General features: G+C 37.6%; 1 protein-coding gene and 1 long non-coding RNA gene across 4 annotated transcripts; one reads left to right on the forward strand and one right to left on the reverse strand.

The window, feature by feature from the left end:
• The first annotated feature begins 1983 nt into the window (after positions 1 to 1983).
• LOC309494073 lies at positions 1984 to 5454 on the forward strand. 3 transcript variants are annotated; one of them, XR_014204212.1, is made up of 5 exons: positions 1984 to 2253; positions 2349 to 2484; positions 3472 to 3541; positions 3642 to 3791; positions 5319 to 5454. It is a non-coding gene; the product is annotated as an uncharacterized lncRNA (long non-coding RNA). The 3 variants fall into 3 exon arrangements; XR_014204210.1 differs by having other exon boundaries at positions 1984 to 2484; positions 3467 to 3541; XR_014204211.1 differs by having other exon boundaries at positions 1984 to 2484.
• A 1746-nt stretch (positions 5455 to 7200) lies between these two features.
• Positions 7201 to 26348, reverse strand: b4galt1 (UDP-Gal:betaGlcNAc beta 1,4- galactosyltransferase, polypeptide 1). The gene is made up of 6 exons (XM_082165013.1): positions 25836 to 26348; positions 24728 to 24963; positions 21743 to 21930; positions 10966 to 11088; positions 9301 to 9405; positions 7201 to 8009 (listed from the first exon to the last, which is right to left on the reverse strand). Exons 1-6 carry the CDS (start codon positions 26158 to 26160, stop codon positions 7880 to 7882), a joined length of 1107 nt encoding a protein of 368 aa, XP_082021139.1. The 5' UTR covers positions 26161 to 26348; the 3' UTR covers positions 7201 to 7879.
• Positions 26349 to 27208: the final 860 nt, after the last annotated feature.

The following is a 27208-nucleotide window of genomic DNA, read 5'->3' on the forward strand; positions in this document are numbered from 1 at the left end:
CTGCACAAGCTGATTGGTTGTGTTCACGCCGCATTTTGGTTGGATGACACCACGCAGCATTTTATTTATTTTTAACCTCCCTTTTTAAAAAATCTATTGCGGTTCGTGTCGTGGCTTCATGCAGTAAGAGTTGTCTGTCTGCAAATATGGAATTTAATAAAAAAAACTGGTGGACTGGCGACGAGTTTCAGGCTTTATTAAGGGTATTTGTGGAAGAGTAAACTTTCTGCGCGTTCGTCCCAGCCATCTCACGTTCAATGTCCGCAATAGCTGATAACATACAAATTTTATATCTAACGTTAGCATTACGAGCTTACTGAACACGCTTTATCAGTGCTCGTCTCTTTTCTGCCACAGCTTTTATTATTAAGTCATTATGTTTACACATTGTCATCTATTGCAAGGCACTCCAAACCATGTTACAAATTTACTATAACAGGATTGAAATAGCGCTTTTGAGGTTAGTAACAAACAACTATTTACAAGACTGTCACTATTTATGATTGATAGACGGGGTTCTGGCTTTTTTTAAGCGTATTTGCGAAAGAGGAATTTTTTTGCGCGTTCGTCCCAGGCATCTCACATGATAACACTGATAACATACGTTGTCTAATTTTATACGCATACGAGCTTTCTGAACACGCTTTAGTATCAGTGCTCGTCTATTTTGTTTTGTTAATTACCTCGTTAGTAAACCAATACATAACTGCAGCACAGTTTGAATCTCCTCCATAGCCTACTTATTATAAATGTGGCGCTCAAAACTGATTACTGTCCGTCGCAGACTGGGAGGAGCAGTTGCGCGCAGTTTACCTTCCCGGTACTTTAGACCGCGGTGTAAACGCATAAAGCAACCGGTCTGGGGCGAAAAAAGTTCCTGGGAAAAAAGTTCCTGGTACAAATTGTTCCGGGTAATTTCGGTGGAAACGCGGCTCATGATAACTTTCATTAACTCTACAATAAGTAAATCCACTTCACCAGCTAACTACCCTTTTTCAACAGCGATGCCATAAAAGTCAGTGATGTCACTTTGTAAAGAAACACTACGTACCTATAGACTGAACACGTAATATACATATGCATGATGTCACCGGTTTCACAAATTCGCATTTTTGTAGTTTACAGAGACAATAATGGTATCAGTTTTAAAAACTTGCACTTTGAAACTTGTTTTCAAAAGTTTGCGTTTTCAGGCCCCTAAAATGAACGGCCAAAACGCATAAAAAGTTGTTAGTTTAATTCAAAACTGTATTGTGTAAACTAAGGTGTATTGCACTAAAATAAATGCTAAAATACACATTATTTTAAAGGTATAGCCACAAGAAATTGTGTTTTTATTTACATTTTTTCATTTTATTTTTAGCTAGTAACTAGTAAACTGCTCTGTTTATATTTTTAGATTGGACTCTTTCTAAATTGTGCAATCCAGTGACTCACAAGATTTACTCCTTATAAACTACTCCTCACATGTATGCCAATCTCTGCCCAAAAGTTCAGTGACTGCATGTCCTGGTTCTAACAGAGATCTAGTAGCACCTCACTGCAGTACACGAGATCCAGGGGGTGGAGTTGGATCCAGATCTAAGGGGTGGAGATTGGTAGGTTTAGGGGTGGGTTTAGGGATCAGGGGGTGGAGATGGGTAGGTTTAGGGGTGGGTTTAGGGATCAGGGGGTGGAGAATGGTAGGTTTAGGGGTGGGTTTAGGGATCAGGGGGTGGAGATGGGTAGGTTTAGGGGTGGGTTTAGGGATCAGGGGGTGGAGATGGGTAGGTTTAGGGGTGGGTTTAGGAATCAGGGGGTGGAGAATGGTAGGTTTAGGGGTGGGTTTAGGGATCAGGGGGTGGAGAATGGTAGGTTTAGGGGTGGGTTTAGGGATCAGGGGGTGGAGAATGGTAGGTTTAGGGGTGGGTTTAGGGATCAGGGGGTGGAGATGGGTAGGTTTAGGGGTGGGTTTAGGGATCAGGGGGTGGAGAATGGTACACTGTTAGCAATTGATGTAATTTTTACAATAAAATTTACAACAACATATTGTATTCATGTTTTTATTGTAAATACAAATGCATGATGGGAAATTTATGGACAGTCCTGTAATTTTGTTGTAACTACACTGTAGAAGCATTATTTTACAGCCACCGCATAGCATTGTGGGATTGCTGCGATTTGAATTTTGAAATTGCGCGGTACCGTGGCGGCCAACGGCACCAGAATCAAACACTTTTGGAAGAAGCAGCTTTTGGAAGGAACACATCTCAGGTATGAAACGTTAACATGAAATCTATTTTTATAAGTCTATGGATATATTAATACCGGTCATATGAGTGGTGATTGTTTCGTTTGGTATATTTCAGTGACATTAGCTTCTGTGACGTTCGCCCCGACTCGACTCGCTCACTCCCGGTAAAACAACACTATGAACTGACCGCGGTGAAATGGCGTCTTCTTACTCAACCCATACGGAAAAAAGTTACCACATGCAGCTACAAGGTACGAGATATTCACAATTTTTCGCTTGGTATATTTCAGTAACATTAGCTAGAGTAATGTTAGATATAACGTTAGCTCAACAACTCGCCCCGCTCACTCCCGGGTAACGACGTTATAAACCTGAACCGACCACGGTGAAGCGGCGTCTTCTTTAAGTTACTCAATCCATAAAGAAAATGGTAACGTTACCACATGCAGATACACGGCACTATTTTCAATGGAAAAACAAACATGGTGAGTAGAATCGAGTAGAGCTGAGCTTGTAACGTAGCCTAACGTTAATGGAAAACAACCACCACAATGACGATAGCTCAAATAACGTTAGCCCAGACTGTTAAAATAAGCATTAACGTTAGCCCGATCAGTTAGCTCAGGTTATTGCATTGATTACACGTGCTACTGGACAGGCTGTCGTAACATTATTAGGACTTCTGCGTTGCTGTCTTGTAATCGGGGGTCTTGAAGCCGTGGTTTGCACACTAGCATAAACGAAGTTTATAGATTTTACGGTCACTGAACAAACACAAGCAAATTTTAGTTGAAATATGGGCTTTAATTAAACGACAATGCAGGTATCTTTAATTATGTGAGTCAGCTATAACTGTGAGATAAGCTGAATATAGCATCTGGTATGCTTATATGTTATAACATTACTTTGTGCTTGGCAAACCAGGTTGGAAGAACAGTCATGTACAGTAACTGTCTGTATCTAAAATAAACTGCGCGTGTGCAACTAAATCCAACCAGCATCGTCATAAAATAAAAGCCTGGGTTCTGTTGAAAAGCTTTCAACGCTCTCTTTGTCTTCAGAAAAGGCAGCAAATTATCAGTAGTATTAAAATTAAGTTAACCATTTTGGGTTTTTTTTTGTCTCAAATTACATGTGGCTGCCTGGCAGACTATATGGACTAAAATAATAATAGATTTTTAATTTGTGTAATTGGTAATAAATTTGGTAATGTTTACGTTTTTTATTCCCTAGCCTAGCCCTCTGCCACAGCTGCTGATATCCAGAGAGAGAGAGACCTATCCAGCACACCTTGCTTAATTGTGCAAGGTATATTCTTCCCTTATTTTATAGAGTACTTCACTTTTAAATGAAAATTACCCCATGATTTACTCACCTTTTATTATCATATTGTGTTAATGCATTTCAGGAGAGACACTAATCGCAACAAGTGTTCATAGAAGGAACAGTTGTGATGGGGCCCAAAACAGTCTTTTGAATGGAGTGGCTGAAACCTTCGCTGCTTACTATGTGTTCAACATGCAGTATCCTAAAGACGCCTCAGGGACTTTATACAAAGGTATGTTTAAACTGTTTACACACTAATAAAGAAAATGAGGTAACACTTTACGGTAAGGGTACATTAATTATCATGAATTCATGTATAATTTCATGCATGAATTACGCATTCATTCATGCGTTAATATCTCATGAATCATCAGGAAATAACACAAGTTCAACGTTTTTCATTCATGACTTCATGAGTGAACAACACCTTAATAAAAAAATTAACTAAGATGAGTACATCATCATGAATTATGATTTATTACGCATGATCATGATGCTTTTCTTTGTTCACAGTTATGCGACCATTAGCACATTGTTCATCAGTGTTTCTAAGGACCAGTCACCACTTTAGTTGAGGGGCCACATACATGAAGTCATTGATAGATGATGCTTAGTTAATGATGACTACTGTATTTGAATGTCAACAGAATTTGTGTGCTCTGAGCTGTGATTGGTCTATTTTGGGGTCTGTCCAACTACCTGCAGGCTTTGAAGAAGACATGAACTGTTGACATTCAAATACAGTAGTCATCATTAACTAAGCATTATCTATCAATGACTGTGTGGCCCCTCAACTAAAGTGGTGACTGGTCCTTAGAAACACTGATGAACAGTGGCATAACTGTGAACAAAGAAAACATCATGATCATGCGTAATAAATCATAATTCATGATGATTTACCCATCTTGGTTAATGTTTTAATTAAGGTGTTGTTCACCCATGAAGTCATGAATGAAAAATGTTGAACTCGTGTTAGTTCCTGATGATTCATGAGATATGAATGCATAATTCATGCATGAATTTATACATGAATTCATGATAATTCATGTCCCCTTACTGTAAAGTGAATCCATCATTCTCATATGTAACGTCCCATGAATTATTACCTTATTACCAGTATTGTTAGGTTCTATGATATATTCTATGCAATGATGTCAATAGATAGGTTTCCATCCAATTAAAACATAACTTTTAAACGCATTCGTAAAAATTTGGCAAAAAAACCCTCTAATTGGAGAGCATTTCAATCAACTCTGTTATGCGAATTATAAATGGTCACGCACCTAGGAGTCGTGAACAGCTGTGGGATCAAAACGTAAGGTTGACAGGGCAACTTGAAACACCTGATATAATTGCAAAAAATGCAAATTTGTCAATCCACATAGAAGTTTTTGTTCACATTAGAATATTTTATGTGAATTTTAACCGTTTCCAGTCAGGTTTTCTTTTTCAAATGGTTAAAATGTGCATTAAAAAGTTGGATGTAGACCCAGCTACTGTTAAGTGTCTGTTCTATAGTAGAGTTGGTTTTCCCCTGCAGGACATCATTTGTGTAAACAGAAGAGACTGACGGACAACAGTTTAACATTACAACTTTCATTAATTCATTAAATTAAATTGTATGGTTAAAGTTGTTAATGTTAAATAAATACATCAAAGTCATTTTATTTTATGAGCAAGTAGGTTACTTATGTTTTTTACACAGTATTTGTCATTATTTAACAGATATGAAAACTTTAACTTTTTTCCTCTCTCTCAGTTTTCAGAGCTTTTTGTGGAATCCACTCCCAGACGGGCAGTAAAGCCGAGAAGAGACACAGGCTCAACGCACCTGTTTGCACCCTCCTAAGAAAACTGGACTTTGAGTTGAAGGGATAGTAACATGAACAACATCCCCTATGCAGTTCAAGTCTGGCTGGACACCTTTGTTCCATATCATCGTGTTCCCCCTGATGATAGGCTGCCTGGACGTCTGGAAGTGAGCTTCTTCATTAAAGGGATACTCCACTTTTTTTGGAAATAGGCTCATTTTACAGCTCCCCCAGAGTTAAACAGTTGAGTTTTACCATTTTCGAATCCATTCAGCCGATCTCTGGGTCTTTAGAAGAATGTCAGTAACCAGACAGTTTTTGGTCCCATTGACTTCCATAGTAGGAAAAAATATATACTATGGAAGTCAATGGGACCAAAAACTCTGACATTCTTCTAAAGACCCAGAGATCAGCTGAATGGATTCGAAAATGGTAAAACTCAACTGTTTAACTCTGGTGGAGTTGTAAAATGAGCCTATTTCCCCCAAAAAAGTGGAGTATCCCTTTAAAAGTAAAATTTTGTTTGTGTGTAATAAAGTGGATACTTTTGTAATATGTATTTTTGCACAGTTTGTTAATAAAAAAAGAAAATATACCATTGTTGTGTTTTTAATTGGCCAATACGGAAAATGACAGCTTTTTACTTGTAATATTTATACTTGTAATGTTTTACAGTATATTGATTTGTCCTGTGAAATTACAGGAAATTCCTGGCTACTGAGTTGCCGTAAATATAAAATTTTGCTGTAATATTTACAGTATTCTATCCTGTGAAATTACAGGAAATTCCTGGCAAATACCAGTAAATTTACATGATTATTGTAATTAATTACAGTAGGGATGTTGTATTAAGAATTACAATAACAGTCCTGTATACTGTTCACAGTAAATTTACGGCAACTATTAGCCAGGAATTTCCTGTAAAATTACAAGAAATTTCTAACAGTGTAGGTTTAGGGGTGGGTTTAGGGATCAGGGGGTGGAGATGGGTAGGTTTAGGGGTGGGTTTAGGGATCAGGGGGTGGAGATGGGTAGGTTTAGGGGTGGGTTTAGGGATCAGGGGGTGGAGATGGGTAGGTTTAGGGGTGGGTTTAGGGATCAGGGGGTGGAGATGGGTAGGTTTAGGTATATGTAAGGTGGGAGGAGTTGGATCTAGATCCAACTCCTCACCCTGGATTTAATGTTCTGCAGTGAGGACAGCACAAGACAAGAAACAGCATTGCAACCGTTTATACAAGCAGTAAACATGACAATATGGGCAGATTTTACATTTGCATGATTCTGCGAAAAACATTTTAAGGATTGCAAAGAGTGGGCACTATTAATACGTAGTTGTTTTCTTTTCTTTTGATTGCATTGTGAGCCATTGAAATATAGATGAACATTCTATCTTTTGAACTTTCTACTCATCAAATTCATCTGTGATGAATTTAAAGCCACTCAAAGATGAAATGCCACATGAAAGCCACACCATGTTACTTTGATTCTATGTATGTGAAATGCGGGTGGCTTGATTATTTATATTTCGCAAGACGCATAAAAAGTGACAGTAGACAGGTATATTAAAAGATTTCTATTTCAAATAAATGCTGTTCTTTTGAACTTTCTATTCATCAAAGTATCCTGAATTTTTTTTATCACAGCATCCACAAAAACATTAAGCAACACAGCTGTTTTCAACATTGATAATAATAAGAAATGTTTATTAAACACCAAATCAGCATATTAGAATAATTTCTGAACGATCATGTGACACTGAAGACTGAAGTAATGATGCTGAAAATTCAGCTTTGCCATCACAGGAATAAATAAAAAAAGAGGAAAACTGCCTGAAATTGTTCATGATTTGTTTATTTTTTGAACTACAGCTATTGGCCTAGTGTGAAATATTTCTCATCGTCTAAGGCGTACACAACACTCAACCTCCACCAATCAAAATGATGTTCTATTTGGAAAATAACACTTTACAAGAGTGTCCGTTATGTATATGATATTGTAAAACAATAGAACAAAACAATACCAATGTATTGAACACATTTTGTTCATTAATATTACTCAATGCTTGAGTACTTAGCATTGTAACATGGACACGTAACATGTAAAGTTAGACTTGAAAGATCAAACTACCAATGCATATTTACTACCAAAATATGTCTTAAGTAAACGAAAAGCTCTGTAAGGGGTTTTGTAGGTAGTGTGCAGGTTTGTGTTATAGGCAAACACTTCCCCTGCTGCTTTGGATGGAAGAGCAACCTAAAGTTGAGGGTTATTTAAGTTTGGGACAGACATGCATATGAGGCACACACAGGTATGTTAAAAACTTTAAATCATCTTTCGCTTAGAAGAATCTTTTTGTTTTTTTCAAACTTAGTTTTTCAACAGTGTTTTCTTTTTAAAAAAAAGACTTTTTTCTCACTAAGTCTGAACCGATTCGGAGGCAGCTGTGCAGTCTTAAGATCCCTGAAGAGTTGCAGTGAGATACAGGTTTCTTCTGAGCTCTATAGGGTTTTCATGGTTTGCCGATGTCCACAGTGATTTTGGTGTAGAGTTCGTCTTTCTCTATATTTATCACTTTGTATTCGAGCGATTTGATGCCATCCTTGTTCATTGTCTGTTTTGTGTGAGCAATTCTCTTAAATCTATAATACAGAGATACAGCTTTAGAAAGTCATTCAATCTGTCTTGTATTCATGCATGTCTACACTCTTAAATTTTTTTTTATAGAAGAACCATTCTAGGTTCCCCAAAAAACCTTTCAGTGAACAGTTCTTAAAATAACAAATGTTTTATTAGTATGAGGAATATTTTAAAGGGATACTCCACCGTTTTTTCATATTAAACTATGTTATTCCCTTAACTAAGACGAGTTGATACATACTCTCTTGTCTCAGTGCGTGCACTCAATCGCTCTGGCGCGCGGCGACACTTTGATAGCACTTAGCTTAGCCCAGTTCATTCATTAGGGACCAAACAGAGATGAAGCTAGAAGTAGGGCTGTGCGATATAGCAAAAAAATTATCACGATATAATGTTTCATATCGTTCGGTATCGATAATTATTGACTTTTTTTATAACCTTTTTTACAAAGTACAAAGTACAAAAGTTTGAATTTAAACCACTGTTTTTTTTTTTTTTTTATCCACATTATTAAGGCAAACAACAAATGATATTAGTTTTAGCAGTCAAAAATTAAGTGTAAACAAAAATATCTTCTTTATGTCTTATATTAAGATAAAAAAGTAAGCGTTAAAGAAACTCTTGAACTTAAATAAAATGTTACAAAATGTGTGCAATGTAAAAGTGTAAATGTAGAAGAATCAAGGTAGGTCTTGAAACTTTGAGGTAGATCAACATCTGTAATAAGTAGGGGTGTAACGGTTCACAAAATTCACGGAATAACACTTGGAAGCACTTCGACTACTGCGCCGAGTCGAAGTGCTCCCAAGTGCTATTCCGCCATACATTATAGTTATCCTTTTTACCCGCTTAGAAAAGCGCCACGTTTTATTTTGTGTCACCATACTTGGTCGTGTATACATACTACTTGTGTAACTGTATTTAAATAGGGAAAACGTGGAGGTGTTTGGTCGCTTCTAACTTCATCTCTGTTTGGTCCCTAATGAATGAACTGGGCTAAGCTAAGTGCTATCAAAGTGTCGCCGCGCGCCAGAGCGATTGAGTGCACGCACTGAGACAAGAGAGGTATGTATCAACTCGTCTTAGTTAAGGGAATAACATAGTTTAATATGAAAAAACGGTGGAGTATCCCTTTAATAATAAAAAAATACATATACATTTTTCCACAAAAAAATAACCTTTTTGTGCATTGGAAAAGTTACATGAATGTTAAAGGTTCTTCATGGAACCATCAGTGCCTACCAATACCTTTATTTTTAAGAGTGTATGTAATGTATGTGTGAAAGAGATTACCTCTGTGGGTTTTCCTCATTTTTCTTGTCTCTCGAGTGACGAATCATTTTGCATTTACCGATGTCTCCACTCGGTCTTGATATTTTCATTCCTTTAAACGTCAACCTTCAAAGAGAATAGCCCTTATTAAAACGGTAGAGGGCACAGACTCCTTTACATGCAATCTGCAAGCAATCACATCATTTTCACATGGCACAATGTGAGTGGCCTCTGCTGATCCTGCAGCCAATGGGATTGCTTGCTCAACATTTAAATAGTCTGGTTCAGTGTTTGCTATAGGCTAGTCCTGCAGCACGTTATTAGAGTTCCTCTGAAACCCTCCACCTCCCCCAGCTCCACCTGCCTTCATCTGCTACGTGTCTGTGTATCTATTAGCACTAGCAAGTCCATACTTGCTTTGAAACGGTGTTCGTTCGCCTGGGATTGCTTGCTCAACATTTAAATAGTCTGGTTCAGTGTTTGCTATAGGCTAGTCCTGCAGCACATTATTAGAGTTCCTCTGAAACCCTCCCCCACCTCCACCTCCCTTGATCTGCAACGTGTCTGTGTATCTATTAGCACTAGCAAGTCCATACTTGCTTTGAAACAATGTTCGTTCGTTGGCCAGAGGAGAATCCCCCCTTCCCCCCTTTCTTCCAAGAACAGACGAAACAAACCCTGTTACCACTGTAAAGCTGCTTTGAAACAATCTGTATTGTATAAAGCGCTATATAAATAAAGGTGACTTGACTTGCAGCAGCTTAGCAGATCTAGTTCACCAAGTCCAAATACATTAACATTTCAATAACATCTACAACGGACAGTCCGGACAGCAGAGAGGATTATTGGTGCCCCCCTGCCAACCCTCCAGGACCTGTACTCTTCCAGAGTGAGGAAGAGAGCAGGTAAAATCATCACAGACTCCACTCACCCTGGACACCCCCTGTTTGAACTGTTACCGTCAGGACGGCGACACAGATCACTGGCCACAAGAACATCCAGGCACAGGAACAGTTTCTTTCCACAGGCCATTTCCCTTCTGAACACTTAACATGCCCCCCAAGGCATATGCCTGCAAGTGCAATACTCCCACTGTCTAGTGCAATATTCTCTAACTCAGGTGATATTTATATTTATATTATTCATACTACTCAAAATACTGTAAATATGTTCATAATCTGTAACATGCACTAGACTCCCACTGTCTAGTGTAATATTCTCTAACTCAGGTGATATTTATATTTATATTATTCATACTTCTCAAAATACTGTAAATATGTTCATAATCTGTAAATGTTTATTCAGACTAAACCCAACTGTGACCCCTTTTTTTACTTTTTATACTATTTTTATACTATTTTTATTAAATTTTTTAATATATTTTATTCTTAGAATTTGTATTACTATGTTTCTTGTTGTATTTGTATTTGTATATGTGCACTGGAAGCTTCAGTACCAAGAAAAATTCCTTGTGGGTGCAAGCACACTTGGCAATAAAGCTCTTTCTGATTCTGATTCTGATATTCAATAACAGGCTAAACTTTTTTAAATTTTTAGGGTTGTCATGATTGAAAGGAAAGCAATTCATTGGTTATAAAAAACAAGCGTCTTGCATGTTTGTCTAAAGGATCTCGTATATGATAGGACAGAATTTGTCATTAATAATAAGTTAGATATTTTCCTCACCTGTTAAAGATGTCATCGTCTTCTCCTCCCCAGCCCCAGTAGTTATTAGGAAAGCCATTAATCTTTTGAAACTGCTGTTTACTCATTGCTGATACACCCCCAAAATACTGTTTATATGGCAACCTGTATTAAAAAAAAAAAAAAAAATTGGCCATACTGACAATGAATATATACCAATAACCACATTCTGATACCATATGAAGTTTGTGAAAATGATAACTTCCTATTTATGAGTTTGGATGTCATAATTAAGGCCCGTTCACACCAAGGACGATAACGTTAAACGTTAAAGGGATACTTCACCTCTGGAAAGATGAATGTGTATTTAAAATAGGTCATTTATGTAGAAGAAATGTGAAGAATTTTTTTAATTTGGGGCTTTCTAGACTGAGAAAAGCCAGAAAATGTATTTTTGGCTTATGTGGATGAAAGACAACAACTACCAGAATGCACTTGCTTCGCTGCTCTACGAGGCCACTCCCAAGCCACGCCTCCCGGTTAGAGAGCGCAGTTGAAAACAACAAGGTTAGGCTACTAGTGAGTCTCCGTGACGAGTTTGCCCGGGATATCGAGATCGCCCAAAATGTCCGGGATTCGGCTTTTGCGTTCTACAGTCGCCATTCATTATGTTTACTGTGGCGAGCAGGACGAGGCTGAGGGCCGCGGGAGAACGGCTCGAGGCCGGTGGCGTGATTACTGAGACGCGCCGATCTCGTATCTCTCACGGAGGAGCGGGAATTTTCTTAGCAATGTTAAAACGCACATCAACCGATCACTTGTTTAGCGTTCATGTAAACACTACATTCAGATTCACCAATCGGAATGAATTCAGTTAGATTGAAACATAAGTTGTGCATGTAAACAATGAATGGCGACTGCAGAAAGCAAAAGCCGAATCCCGGACCTTTTGGACGATCTCGACGGCCGGACATGTCCGGATGGTAACCCCTACTACTCAGCTTTCTCCTACTACCAGAGAATGTCTAATAGGAAGAGAATTGGCACTCTCTGGTTACTTCCGGTTTCTGGACTGGCTGCAGTAACACGTCTCTGTCCATGCGGGGGCGCTTGCAGGCGAGTGCAGAATGAATGGAGGTCTATGGCGCTATACCCATTAAAATCCACTTTTCTCAGGATATAATTTTTTTGAGTTTTTGTTTTGTTTGTTTCTGGTCCCGCTTCGGATGCCACGATGCCATCAAGCGGTATCTCTGGTCGTAATCAGTCCTTCACTGACCAATCAGCGTTTATTAGCAGAATGCTAGCGTGTTATGGGCAACAACAACTCAACCTGTAAGAAATCGAAAGGACATAAGTACTCGTTCATTCAACTTTCGATCTATAACCCATGTTGAACTTGCAAAACCTACAATCAAATCTGAGATTTCTCAACGGCAATTGGGTGAAAGAGACACATTTAGCCGTCTAGCCCCATTGACTCCCATTCATTCTGCGCTCGCCCCGATCACCTCCAGTGGAGTTCTAATGGAACTGCAGCCAAGATCGATACAATGGGGCTAATAGGAAGTGCCAAGGCTCTCCGGAAGTGCCAAAACATCCAGGGCAGCCCCTACTACTTAGGGCTGGGTACCGAGTTCGATACTTTTTAGGTACCGACCGAATTGCCTCGATACTATCGAGTATCGAAAAATGACTTGTTTTTCGGTACCAGATTTCGATACCTAAGGGGTTAACTCGTCAACGTCAGTGCTCAAACAAATACATATGAAATGCACAACGACACACCTAAAGTCGCTCACGCACATACACGCAAACTCTACACACACGAGACGCGCGGAACTCTCCGCACACATACTCATATGAGATGCGAGCACACACACACACAAACTCGCGCACATACTCAATGAGATGCGAGCACACACACACAAACTCTCCGCGCACTTATTCATATGAGACGCGAGCACACACACACAATACCCTAAAGATGTGGAAAAGTCGATCAAAAGTGTGGCTACATTTCTCCAGGCTCGATGCCAACAGCGCGCGATGCAGTATTTGCGGTAAAATAATTGCTGCAAAGACCGGTACCACGACAGATATGAAGACCTTGACAGTGCACGGAGTAAACATAAGAGCAGAAAGTTGCTGCGTCTTCGACTGGTAAATGAAGAGATACCTTGTTGATCACTCTGACTGTGTTTATATTGCAATAATGACCTACTGAATGTACACTGCTGTTCAAAAATGTGTTGGTTAGTCAGCTTTTTTTTTCAGTAAGGATGCATTAAAGTGATCAAAAATTACCTTAAAACATGTGTAATGTTACAAAAGATTTCTGTTTCAAATAAATGCTGTTCTTTTGAAATTTGTATTCATCAAAGAATCATGAAAAAAATGTATCATAGTTTCCAAAATATTAAGCAGCAAACTGTTTTCATATTTCTGAAGGATCATTTGACACTGAAGTAATGATTTAGAAAATTCTGCTTTGACACCACAGGAATAAATTACTTTCTGAAATATATTCAAATAAGATTTTAAATTGTAATACTATTTCACAATGTTACAAGTTCTACTGTAATTTTGCTCAAACAAATTCAGCTTTGGTGAGCATGAGCTCTTTATAAAAAAATTTTTGTTCCTTTGTGCACTGGCTGAGCATGAGTCAAACTGAAAAACTAAAACCAAAGTTTTTCTGAGGTAATGTGTTATGTAATATTGTTAAAATGGATTTCATAAAATTGGTATCGGAAAAAGTATCGTTCAGGAACCGGTATCGAAATCAAGGTATCGGTATCGGTATTGGTATCGAAATTTTTTGAACGATACCCAGCCCTACTACTACTGGCTGTAGTCTTTAGCCTCTGGCCCAAAAATCCTCCGATGACGCAATATGACGATTTTTGCGTCATCTGAGGATTTTTTCCAGACAAAAAATACATAAATCTCTCGTCTCAGGGGGATATGAGGGTGGAAAGCACGGTAATTCGAAAATACTACAGGTTTTCTACTAATACAAAGCTTAATGCTAAATCCTGAAGTATCCCTTTAAGGATAACGTTAAAAGTTACAATTAGTTTGAAAAATCTTTAAAAATGTAAACAATCCACACCACACCTATAACGATTACGGCACAGAAACATTATTGGTGGAATCCCTTTCACAATGATTTTGTCTAGCTGATGAACAATAAAAACATTGACAGCCAATCAGAATCCACCTAACTGTAAAGAGCTTGAGCATTTAAAGCGGCAGATGACATAACTGCAGTGCTCGCTTAGAAAAAATTAAATGATATTGTCTGTTGGTGTGAATGCTAATAGGCCTAGTTTTCATTATAGTTATCTTTATACTAGCATTTACAATAAAGCAATTTTGATTTAAAAAATGAGTGGAAATGGAAGCTTTTTTAGTGCTAATGCAAGAAAATAAAGAGAAAACAGATATACTTTAGGAGTGTAATTGATGCTTCATCTACACATTTTATCATTATTGTGGAAATGCAGATTTTTCAAAGGTATTTTTTTAATGATTTTATGTGATCAAATGGCAGAAAATATAGTAATATTGTAACTGTGTTCTTTTTAATATATTTTAAAATGTAATTTATTCCTGTGATGGCAAAGCTGAATTTTCCGCATCATTACTCCAGTCTTCAGTGTCACATGATCCTTCAGAAATCAATCTGAAGTCAGGGTTCTGCCCTGGCAGCCTTGTCTGTGTTGTTATGGTTTCATATTTCTCTGTTTGTCTTGTGTTTGAGCGCATTGCTTTGTGTTTGCCATGTGCTCCTCATGTCCCGGCTCCTAGTTTCCTGTTACCACGCCCTTTATTGTTGCTTTTATCTTGTCTGTCTTGTCTTGAGTCTCATCTTGTATGTTCTTCTGTGCAGGGTTTCCGTTGTCCGGTAATTGCCGGACATTGGCCGGAAAAAAAATGAAATGTCCGACAAAATTAAATCTCTCCGGTCAAATTGTCCGATTAAAATAGCCTAATAATCCCGCCCCCCTAACACAATCGGAATTTGAGAATAAGCCTAAAATGTATAAAACAAAAATACACCGACCTTTGGCTATGTTATAAAGGAACAGGCTCTACCGTTTGAAAGTTATTAAACGACATCGCATGCTGCATTTCAAATAAAGCGCACGCCTAAAACGGCTGTAATATAGACCTAAACAACGAACGAATGAGTGAGACGTTTCAAATATGGCCAGGCCCAGGCAGACTAGCCGTAAAAGCTTTTTTCAGAGGCCAGACGCGACGGACGATGGTGAATCAGGAACGCCTGAAGCCTCAGATGTCCAGACAGCTCCACCACCACCGGAGAAAAAGCAGAATCGGATCAAGACGAAGCAGCGAAGTCGCCTTGCGGAGAACAAGGTTACGCGGCTTATGCGCATTGCAAGTTGCGGAGAGACACTAGCCGCGTTTCCATTAGGCTACCCTTCAAATTGAAATTGCGAATTAAAAATACGCACAATGGAAACACGTTAATTTCGCAAAAACTCCCGTTTATCGCAAGAACGTTTTTATGCTCGCATGAGGTGGTTTTTCAGGCAATTCGAAAAAGGAATATTTCGCAAAACTGCAATGGAAACAGTTTTTGCGCATTTGCAGTCATCTGACTTAGAAGACGCGGTGTGTTTGAGGTCCATGTATAGCTACGCAAATAATAATCATTTTATATTATTTTATTATATTATAACATTTAATAAGCTATATTTAGAAGACGCTTTTATGCAAAAAAGGAACAAAGCTGAGTGTGGAGCGCGCACTGCATGGCACGGAGGCGCGGGCGTGACCACTTGCATTTTCCTATTAACAGTGGAAACAACTTAAAATACTCTGTCATTTCTGGTCATACAGAAAATAATAATACATTATTCTCAACTACTTTTATTTGTGTAAACTCACAATAACAAGAAAACGTTGTGCTTTTGTAAAATAAAATAAAACAATCAGACGCACTTTCATGATCTCCATAAACTGGAGCGTGAGAATTGAAACAAAATATAGCCTATGTAGGCTAAAGCTTGAAATGTCCACTTTAAAACGAACAAATTCGAATCGAAAGCTAATACCTTCTGATTATGTACCTAATCCGTATGAAAGGTGCATTTCTCTCTAAAAGCGCATCTGCTTAACAGCGGAGATGGAGATGTGATTTTAGCCGACACTTAGGAAACAATAGTTTATTAATAATATTAATGGCTCTTCTCATTCAGCTCTGCGGGAAAAACATCAATTCCAGGTTCTAATTTGGCCTTTGAAAACCAGTAAAATCGACATGTTTTCCATATTAATTTGTGAATATGTTAAATGTTTAATAAAGTGGCAAAAAGTCATAAACAAAAATCAGAAAATGCGTCGGTATTTACTTTTTTTGCGCAGCAGTTGTGTGTAGCCAGTTCAAATAAAAATTTTGGTGTTCAACTTTGCGTTTTAAAAAGACAACAACCGTTCATTTTTCGTTTTTCAATTACGGGTTAAAAAAGGGAAAACGAATGGACAAAAGTAGCCTACATGGATCGTTTGGACAGAATACGAGACAGAGTTCTTTATTAAATTCATAAAAGAAACAATAATTAGCCTATAGGAATACTGGATTCTAAATCTCAAATAAATGCCACAATCAAAACCTCGGAGCAGAAATGAGGGCGAAACACCCAGAAACTCCTTATGTGTCGTTCGCAGTATAAGGGTCTTTCCCTGCCATTAATGCTTGGATAACACGCCACGTCTCCTTCCTTTAATAATAATAATAATGTCTAATGCGGTGGCAGTGATATTATATAAACCAACGTCTGTTGCCGTGATTTTTTAAATGACTTATCGTGAGAGAAAAAATTACGTTTAGTCGCATAACATCGGTTAATGGAAACGCCGTCATTTCGCAATAGTTTTTTATCGATATTTAGATAATAGCGCAAAACATTTGCGCAAATCTGTAATGGAAATGCGGCTATTTACACCGCGAGATATTCAGATATTTTATGTGGGGAAGGGGGATTGGTTTGTTAAACTATGAATGTGAAACCATAGTAAAAACAATTGGCGTTGGTTGACGCCAATCGGACGTTCATGGTTTTTTTTTTCGTCTATTTGAAAGTTAGGCTAATAAACATGTTGCATTCTATACGGCCTGATTATGTCATTTTTTAAAGTTACATAGCCTGCCTCCAGTTTTCCTCAACTTGACTAATTAAGAGGCAATATTTGACCGGCATATCATCAAAATGTCCGGAAAACGAAATCTCTGCCGGTCACTTTGACCGGCATCATTTTTTTCAAGCGGAAACTCTGCTTCTGTGTGTTCCTGCCCTGTATCCCGAGTTCCCTGGCCACTGACTCTTAACTGCCTGGCAGCCTGACTGGTGCAGCTATCTAACTCCTGTTTCAAGCCTCTGGTTCTGTGAGCCTCTACCTGGCGGCAAGACTGGTGCAACATCTGAGATCTACATCGAGCTACGAGTTCCTGTGTTCCTCTCTGGTCTTCGCTTTGGAGCTGCCTCTATAGCACTCAAGTAATCACCATATTACTGACGTCTCAGTGGTCACCCATCCTGGATGCCTGTCGTTGTGTCGTCTGCCCTGCCCTACTGTTTGAACTGTGGTCCACGCTTCACTCTCCCTGTTGTCTCAAGTCTTCAGTCTTGTTAATAAAAACCCTTGTCTGCTCATTTGCATCTGGGTCCTATCTCTTGTAGAACTGTGACATCTAATATGCTGATTTGCATTGTTACATTGTTTTCAGGATTCTTTGAATTATTCAGAAAGAATGTAACTTATTTTAAATATATATATATATATATATATATTGTAGCATTAAATGTATTCACAGTCAATTTTGATCAATATATGAATGCATTAGTGCTGAATAAAAATATTTCTTAAAAAACAAACAAACATTTAAATGGTAGTGTATATGGCATGCTTACCGCCTTTTAAAATATAAATTGTACAGTCAGCATGTGACACTGTCACACATGACACATGTTTTAACCACTCTGTATATTATAATGATTTTATGTATATTAGAGTTTTAATAGGTTTACATGTTGTCTTAGTCATTTTAGTCCATTTTATTCCTCTTATTTGTTTTTATGTGTGTATGTCTTTAAATGATTATGGTCTGCCTGTCATGTGAGCAATCACATGACAGGAAACAGGAAATAGCCAGCATAAAAGAAGCAGCATGGCAAACAAACGGGGTCTCTGTCAAGAGGACCAAAGCTGGATCGAGGAGTTGCTTTTAAGGACTTACCATTCCAGCAAACCACATCACTTTCATTGGATTATCACTACAGTTGGATTGTATATACACCGGTGGACACTTACACATTGGGACTTACAGCACGCAAGGACTCTTAAGGACTGTTTTAGGGTATGGAACCAATGGACTATGCTTTTAACAGCCTAAGGCTTCTTTGTTGTATTGTGTTGTTTTAAGTCCTGGTAGAAATTGTAAATACACTTAATTTATACACTTTATTTCTGTTGTCGTCTCATCTTTTAAAACACTTGAAAAAACTCACACAGTTTAATCTGACCCCATTTTTAGCTCATGTAACTCTACCGATAAGGCTGATTGTTACAAGCAATCACAGTTAAAGCTTACTTATGAGGAATAGAAATGTGTTTCCATTATAACTCTTTAACTGACATGCCCCCAACTTGAAACACAAAGGCTTAAAGAGAAAACAAAAGTTTGTTGGTAAATAACATTATGTTGACATAACTTGTAAAGAGAGGAAAAGCAACATTCCTTAGTCATGAAACCTAACAGACCACACCTGATACTTCAGATTCTTCTCCAAACCAAATGTGTTTATTTTCATAAAGCCCTGCTAAGCCTGCCACACTCCACCTGACACCTTTAATCCAACCTTTGTATATCACTCAATCTATATAAACAGGAGATTTGATTTCAGCAAAGAAGCTGATGAAACTATATTTTGAGGCTGTATATTGTGTAGCCAACTGCTGATCTGTATACTACAAAGACAAATGGGGATAACATTCCAAGCAGGAACTTACATCATCTACCTCATATTGTGTGTACTACTTAGTGAAGTAGTTTTTCTCTTTCTAATCTTTTTCTGTTTCACTTCCTGATTGAGACTTTAAAGGACAAGTTCGGTATTTTACACTTAAAGCCCTGTTTACAGATCATATCTGATGAAATAGAACGGTTAAGATTAAAATTTGGACACATGCTCCTGTCCCGAGAATTTTAGGTTTATTTCGCTTTTGTGGACCTATTTTGCCAAACGCGTCACACCCGTGATTCTTCCGTTGAGAGCTTGAATAATAGACACTCCAGCCCAGTTGGTGGCGATAATGCACCTTTGCCAATTGCAAGCAAATCACGGGCATTTCATTGAATACACAGAAGAAGCAGAAGAAGAAGCGGCGGAGTAATACCGTAAAGGTGCTGCGGTCTCACAGCAAGTCAATGGAGTTGGACAAAAACTACGATAAAACCTGTTGGAATGCATCTTTTTCAGCGATTTTTGATGGAACATATCAGTGAACACCCCCTGACCACTCGGTGAGTTTCACGTCTTTGTAAACGAAAGTTTAATGTGTTTTTAGGACGGAATCTTCCAGTGCATATAGACAACCATTGTGGGGGTGGTGGGGGGAAGCGAAATAAACCTAAAATTCTCGGGACAGCAGCATGTGTCCAAATTTTAATCTTAACCGTTCTATTTCATCAGATACGATCTGTAAACAGGGCTTTAAGTGTAAAATACCGAACTTGTCCTTTAAAGGCAGAAGTGAGTGTTACCTTTAATGGTTAATCATTGTTTGACTAAATGCATCATTTTCTCTTGGTTTATTTGAAGCTTGTTACTTAATCATTTATTTCTTTATTTTGTGGGGTTAGTAGGGAGGTGGGTGCCATTTATTTTGAATCATTCTTTTTTCTCCTGTTTATGCTAGCAAGGGAGTTAGCTTATTTTGCTGTACTTTTGTTTTGTTTTCTTTTAGTTTAGGTAGTTTGATTAATGAGGAGTAAGATTGATTATGTTTGTTGTTTTGGCTATACCCCCTTCTGAATTTGATACCTCTTTTTCTTTTGCCTAATTTGTAAATAAAACTACTTTCTTGAATGAGATCACTATGTGGTTATTGTGAAACAACTCTGGGTCTGGAGACGGGGTGGCTTCATGCTGTTGCACATTCATTTCACCACCATCCATTTTTACTGTTTCATTCCTCCCAAATCAGGAACCAATCAGGAAAACGTAACAATATGAACTACCATTTGTCATCAAATTCTTGAAAGACTTGATTGACTGAAAATAGCAGCCAGGAGGTGTTACAAAAATGACTCCCATGTGAACTGACTGAACTCTGGAGCAAACACTATAAATCTTGAAAGAAGTCTGTTATGCTCACCAAGGCTGCATTTATTGGGAATTATTGTATATTGGGCAATATTGGGAATTATCATTACAATTTAACATAACTGTTTTGTATTTGAATATATTTTAAATGTAGTTTATCCCTGTGATGACAAAGCTGAATATTCAGTATCATTACTCTGGTCTTCAGTGTCACATGAACCTTCAGAAATCACTTGGTGCCCAAGAAACATTTCTTATTATCAATGCTGAAAGCAGTTGTGCACCTACTCACACTCTCCGTCTCTGCAAGTTTCGGAAGGGAATGATTCAAATTTCTCTTGGCACAGCTACTAGAAGACAGACGGGTTTGCTCACATCACATCTACGTCGTCAAGCTCAGTTTGAGTCTGCGCAGTACGCTCAGCCATCAGGAAGTGAGAGCTTCTAATTGACTTCACTTGTCTCCATTGAATCCAATGGGGTCGCTGTGTCCAGTTTATATACTGTCTATGTTTATATTAAAGCAGGGCTATGCAGTTTTGGGAATTTCTTCGCTGTATTCTCGCAGGTTTCTCTATAGAGCTCCCCCTACAGCTTCGGAATAGATATTTGACAACACTGTCGAAAAACTCGTTGGCGACTCTCAGATACCAGAGGCTAGTAGATCAACGACATCAAAGCAGATGGGACATTCTTTAAAACGTCTTCTTTTGGGTTCGAACAGCGTGAGGGAGCGCAATAATGACAGAATTTTAGCAGATTTTTTTGCCGTAAAGCAATTCGTTACATCGCGAGACCTGATATCACGCGATACTTCCTGACGCTGCGGCCGGCGACCCGCCGACTCAAAGTTGCAAGGGTGGTTTTTCGTCTCACAGGCGCTTGGGGGGTGCAAGACGACCACCATTCAACCCAAAAAAAGTCATATAACTATTCCAATGACTCCGAAGCTGTTCGGTTAAGGTAAAAAAGTTACTTATTTCACCTTTAATTCTTTATTTTCTTGTTCCTGGTTCACCAACTTGTTCATGACTCTTGTATGGCAGTATTAGATCATATAACAGTTTCAGTTGTTCCCAGCTCTTTATTAGCTTCCTTACATGTAGCATTGTCTTGGATTTGGTTTACTTTAGACCTCATCAGAGCAGGTTATATTGCCATGCTGTATATTGAGTTCACACAGCTGCATTGTGATCAAATACTTTATTCAAATGATCCAGGAACAACGTTCATGAAACTACTTTAAATATTAGCCATCTTTATTCTAACATAACAGGATATTTAATTTATGTAAACATTGAATTTGCGACCTGCGCTTGACTTTAAGGTCATTTGTTTTTAGGTAAATAAATTTGAGGAACTGTTTTTTTAAGGCACCACTAAAACTTTCAGATGCGTATGCATGCCACTTCACAAATGTTACATATCCTTCTAAGTTTATAGGTAAAGCTTCATCTTACCTAAAACCAAATTTGTCCATGGACACAGAGAGGTGACGCGGCTGGCTGGAGCACTTGTAGGTGTTGCGGTCGTCCATAGGGATGATGTCTACATCACTGAAGATGAAACAGCCATAATCATACTCCTTCAGGGCCTCTGCGTAACCCACGTTGAGCAGTTTCGCCCTGTTGAATGTTTCCTGTCCTTCCTAAACATGCAGCATAAAGCACGTTTACATTAAATCTCATGACTCGCACAGGAGGAAACACATCTTAATTTTGGGCAGGAATGTAAAGTTCACATGTAAACTGTCCATTGGTTTTATGCAAAAAAGATTGCTTTAACATTGATTAGATCTTAATGTCTACAGCTAAACCAGTCAATCAGACATGCTTGATCCCATTTATGTGTTAATAAACACACACTGGCATACACACAAAGAAAAGGAGTTATGCAACTCCATGAAACTATTTGTCTGCATAATAGTTTGCATGCTGATTTCCCTGTGAATAAGGTGAACGAGGCATGAAAAGGGGGCTGAAATGACAAGAAAAAAACAAAACAGAGGAGGTAGCTATGTACTGATGTACTGAGCCATGTATTTGGTGAAAAGTTAAAATGAACATTTAAAATTATTTTCAGAATCTTTTTTATTGGAATGTCTGCCTTTTGTTTTAATGTCAGCAAAGGTTTGGGGTCAGTAAGAAATTCATAATTGTATTCAGCAAGACTGCATTAAATTATTCAAAAGAGACAGTAAATAAATACATTCATAATATTACAAAAATTTCTATTTCAAATAAATGCTGTTCTTTTGAACTTTCTATTCATCAAATAATACTGAAAATGTATATATGCAAGCAAGCAAGCAAGCAAATTTTATTTATATAGCACTTTTCCAGACATGTCAATGCAGTTCAAAGTGCTTTACAGACACACCAAAAATACAAGTACAAGTAAAATACAAGAATAAAAATAAAAATGTATGAAAATGTATTAAAATGAAGAAAAGGAAATTATAGGTTTTATAGGAAGGCCAGGCTAAAAAGGTATGTTTTAAATTTTGACTTAAAACTATTTATATTTCTAGCACGTCTTACTTCTTCTGGAAGATTATTCCAGAGGCGAGGAGCGTAGCGGCTAAAAGCAGCATCACCAAATCTTTTAGTTTTACTGAGTGGTACTGTTAAAAGTAAAGAATCCGATGATCTAAGAGTTCTTATAGGGTCATATATTATAAGCATTTTTAAAAGATAGTCTGGAGCAAGTCCATGCAGTGCTTTATAAACTAATAAAAGGTTTTTAAAATCAATACGAAAACTAACAGGTAACCAATGTAATGATTTTAGTATAGGTGTGATGTGTTCTCTCTTCTTGGTCTTTGTCATTACTCGAGCAGCTGAGTTTTGTATTAATTGTAATTTATTAATTGTAGTCTTTGGTAGACCAGAAAGGAGGGCATTACAATAGTCAAGTCTGCTAGTTATAAATGTATGCATTAATTTTTCTGTATTGCTCAATGAGAGAAATGGTCTTATTTTAGCAATGTTCTTTAAATGATAAAATGCAATTTTTGTAATATTACTCACATGCGCTTTAAATTTTAAATCAGAGTCAAAGACTACCCCTACATTTTTTGCCACTCTGCTTGGATTTAATCCCAGGATATTTAGTTTAGGGGTCAATTTTTCTCTCTGAGCTTTTGATCCAATTATCAAAACTTCTGTTTTGTCTTTGTTTAGTTGTAGGAAATTTTGCGACATCCAGTCATTTATGTCTTGAATGCAATTTGCAAGTAAATCAATTTGACCAGTGTCATCAGGAGATACGGCTATATATAACTGTGTATCATCAGCATAACTGTGAAAAGATATACCATGTCTCCTGATGATACGGCCGAGAGGTAACATATAGATTAAAAAGTAGTGGTCCTAAAATTGATCCCTGAGGAACACCACACATTACCTCATAATATTCAGACAAGGTATTATTAATAGATAGTAGTGGTCCTAAAATTGATCCCTGAGGAACACCACACATTACCTCATAATATTCAGACAAGGTATTATTAATAGATACTACAGATGTTCTTCCGCTAAGATATGATAAAAACCAATTAAAAACGGTTTCAATGTATTACTGTATCCTGTAAAATGTATTACAGTTTCCACAAAAAATAATAAGCAGCACAACTGTTTTCAAAATTGATAAGAAGAAGAAATGTATTTTGAGCAACAATCAACATATTAGATTGAATTCTGAAGGATTATTTGACACTGAAGAATAAATTACATTTTAAAATGTATTAAAATAGAAAACAGTTATTTTAAACTGTAACAATATTTCACAATATTACTGCTTTTGCTGCGTTTTTGATCAAATACATGCAGCCTTGGTGAGCATAATAGACATTAACTAGTCTCACTGACCCCAACATTTTGAACAGTAGTGTTTATTTCAGAGCCAATATTGACCATTTTTAACATAGCAGTCTGAGAAGCCTCACAGACCCGATCCAGCACCAAAGATCCAAAGTGCAGTTTTAAAATTTACTTATAAATACATAAAAGTATCTACACACCCAAATAAACAGAAAAAACAGGTGTTATATGTTCAATTTATGTTGGTGTTCAGAGGTTGCGTTTCCCTTTTTCCATTTTGTTGTTATTGCATAGCAAATTTCAAAGCAGTCAAATGTCAAACCAAACGTCTTGTCTATGCAAAGCCATTTCACCGCATTTCCATACTTCAAGGTGACCGTCTCCTGAAGAAATGTCTAACCTTACCTCCAAAAGTATGTCTATCTACCTATCTATCTATCTATCTAACAATGAATAAATCTATTGGAGGTTTGTGTGGTGCGACTAGGTGTGGATTTCAGCTCATTGTATTGATTTGTGTGCAAAGTGAGTGTATCTAAGAACCACATATTTCTTGTCTGTCTACCTAGCTGCTGTCATCTGAGTAAGATGGAGTAGTAAATAAATAGTTTGTAAGTTCTGTACCTGTTGTATGACATAAATCCCATAATCAAGCTGCTGTCTCTGTAGGATGGGGTGAAGGTAGTGGAGCCAGTACTTCAGGTGTTCATCTCTGTTTCTGAATGGGATGATTAATGCCACTTTTTGCAGAGCCACACAATCGCTGGGTTTATACCTGCCGCCCATCACCAGCTGTGTATTTTCTTTACGTACCATATCCAAATCCATTGTCTCAGAAAATTCAACTCTTATTGGACCCACTGAAATGGGAACGGGAAGAGGGAGAGAGCATGAAAGTGGGGGTCATGCACACATGAAAGAGGAAGACCCCACTTAAGCAACAACAGTTTACTTCCTGTTTCAATCAGGCAACCTTTCTTTCCCTCTCTCTTTTTCTCTTAGTCACTCACAATATTTTTTACTGGTAAGACAGTAAAGCTTTGTAATAATAAATATAGTTGCTACTACCTATCACAGGAAGATACCTTTTATACGACATTTATAAAATATTATACATGTTTACTTTTGTAATATTTATTTCATGTCTGTTAGAGTCCTCTGAATGATACAAAATCTTTTAACAGGCATTCACATTTAAACTGTACAATCTTTCTCTTCTGGAAAAGGCCACCAAAACATTGATGAGTCATCCTGCACTACACATATTTTCATCCAATCAGATTCTTTCTAGAATAAAAATATCCCTACCACTAAAACCACCTGAAACAAGTAGCAAATGTCGTCTATGATGTAGCTAAGTATTGCCCACAGTATAATAATTAAAAAAGGAACAAGCCCTTCTGTTCATCTAACACACATCTTACAGATTAGTAGGCTAGTCAACAAATGGAAGAAAAAAAAAACACATCGCTCGAAGCTTTCTAAACGATGAAGAAGAGTGGCGAGATCGGGCATATTTTGACTCAAAACCCCAATTACACAAATTTGTTTTCTATGTTTGTTTAAACACATAAAATTCGAAATAATCCTATTCTGAAAAATATTCATTGGTGTAAAATGTGTGACAACTAGTAACGTTACCTGTCTCTCGATGTGAAGCACAACAAAACAAACAAACTGAGCAACATGAACAAATAGCCTAGTAAATAATGTTCAGTTCACGAAAACTTACCCAAAAGTGGTGACGTCTCAGGACACGATTCGATTAGTACTGTGGGTTCTTCTACGTTATATATAATTACACTTGCATTAGTAACGTTATAGATAAGTTTATTGACGTCTGTTTTTACTGTTCCATTGCCAAGTGCGGCTAATCTGTGAGTTTGAGAAGTAACTAAATGAGAGTCTGATGGCAGTTGCCGGTAATTCGTAAATGTTGTAGGTGATACTGTTAAATAAAAAAACAGTGCAACGATGAGGTGAAGCCCGCAGAGACACACGAGCACGACGCATGATTTAGCAAAGAATCCCACATTCAGCAGCACAGACTCCTGCATTCTCACTAAATAATGGAAGACCGCGAAGAATACTTAAGTAACAAGTCGTTCATCGGATGATCAGCATAATCCTTCTCATGAAACTTTTTATGATATTGATCGCGTCTGACCACTGTTAATCGTCCTGTTTCAGTCATTGGTGAAGAGCTGTCTTGAAAAGCGCAGATCCACTGGAGTGACAGCGGTGGGCGTTTCTAGTTCACACACTCAAGTAGAAACTATGAGGTTCTAGTTCACACACTCAAGTAGAAACTATGAGCTACACCTACACCCAAACACATTCAAAGTGAATGTGTAATTAAATATAGGGACAGAAACCCTGAATAATAATATGATTTTTTAATATAATATAATATAAAATTACCTCAAATAAATATTTACAATAATACATGTAGGCTACGTTGCATTAGAAAAAATATCAAACCAAGTGGAATTTGCATAAGACGAGTCTAGACCTTCAGGACTAACTTAACTTTTCAAGTCAAGGGCTGGTTCTAGACATTTGGAGGCCCTAGGCAAAGTTTATGTTGGAGGCCCCCACTGAGCTTGAAACAAGTATAACAAGTATAACAAGTATTTATTTACATACAACATCTCTAACCTGCTCTTTTCATTGTTTCAAAAATGGGTCCCATCTTCTGAATCTGTGACATGAATTGGTTTCATTACAGGTGAGTGACAAGCGACCCGTCTTGATTGGTGGGTCTAGGCAATTGCCTACTTTCTCCTGTAGGTAGCACCGGCCAATTACCCACACAGGTGTGCTACAGTGTAACCACAGGTGCAGTTTATTTAATATATATAAATGTTTCACTAACGTTTGAAAACCTGAAAGTGTCAAAAGTACATTCTGACCAAACAAACTTCTTTCTTTGCTAAATGTTTTGTGACAAAGTGTGCTGTTGTCACGTTTGATATTTTTTTATGTAATGCAATAACTCTCATACACTTTTAGGCTAAGGGTTTTTAAGAGTTCAAGTGTCTTTTTATCTTGACCTTTTGAGGTCACTGTATGAAAATATGTTAGTCAAACAGACAAATAATCAAA

Source organism: Leuciscus leuciscus (assembly GCF_965113295.1).
Source record: "Leuciscus leuciscus genome assembly, chromosome: 3".
Taxonomy (NCBI): Eukaryota; Metazoa; Chordata; class Actinopteri; order Cypriniformes; family Leuciscidae; genus Leuciscus; species Leuciscus leuciscus.

Bases quoted from the DNA above. Each gene is read 5' to 3' on its own strand.
- b4galt1 (XM_082165013.1), bottom strand. From the start codon at position 26,160: ATGCAGGAGTCTGTGCTGCTGAATGTGGGATTCTTTGCTAAATCATGC. The intron at 24,964-25,835 runs GTAAGTTTTCGT...TTCCCATTTCAG, and splicing joins TGAGACGTCACCACTTTTGG to TGGGTCCAATAAGAGTTGAA. The intron at 21,931-24,727 runs GTACAGAACTTA...CTGCATGTTTAG, and splicing joins GGATTTATGTCATACAACAG to GAAGGACAGGAAACATTCAA.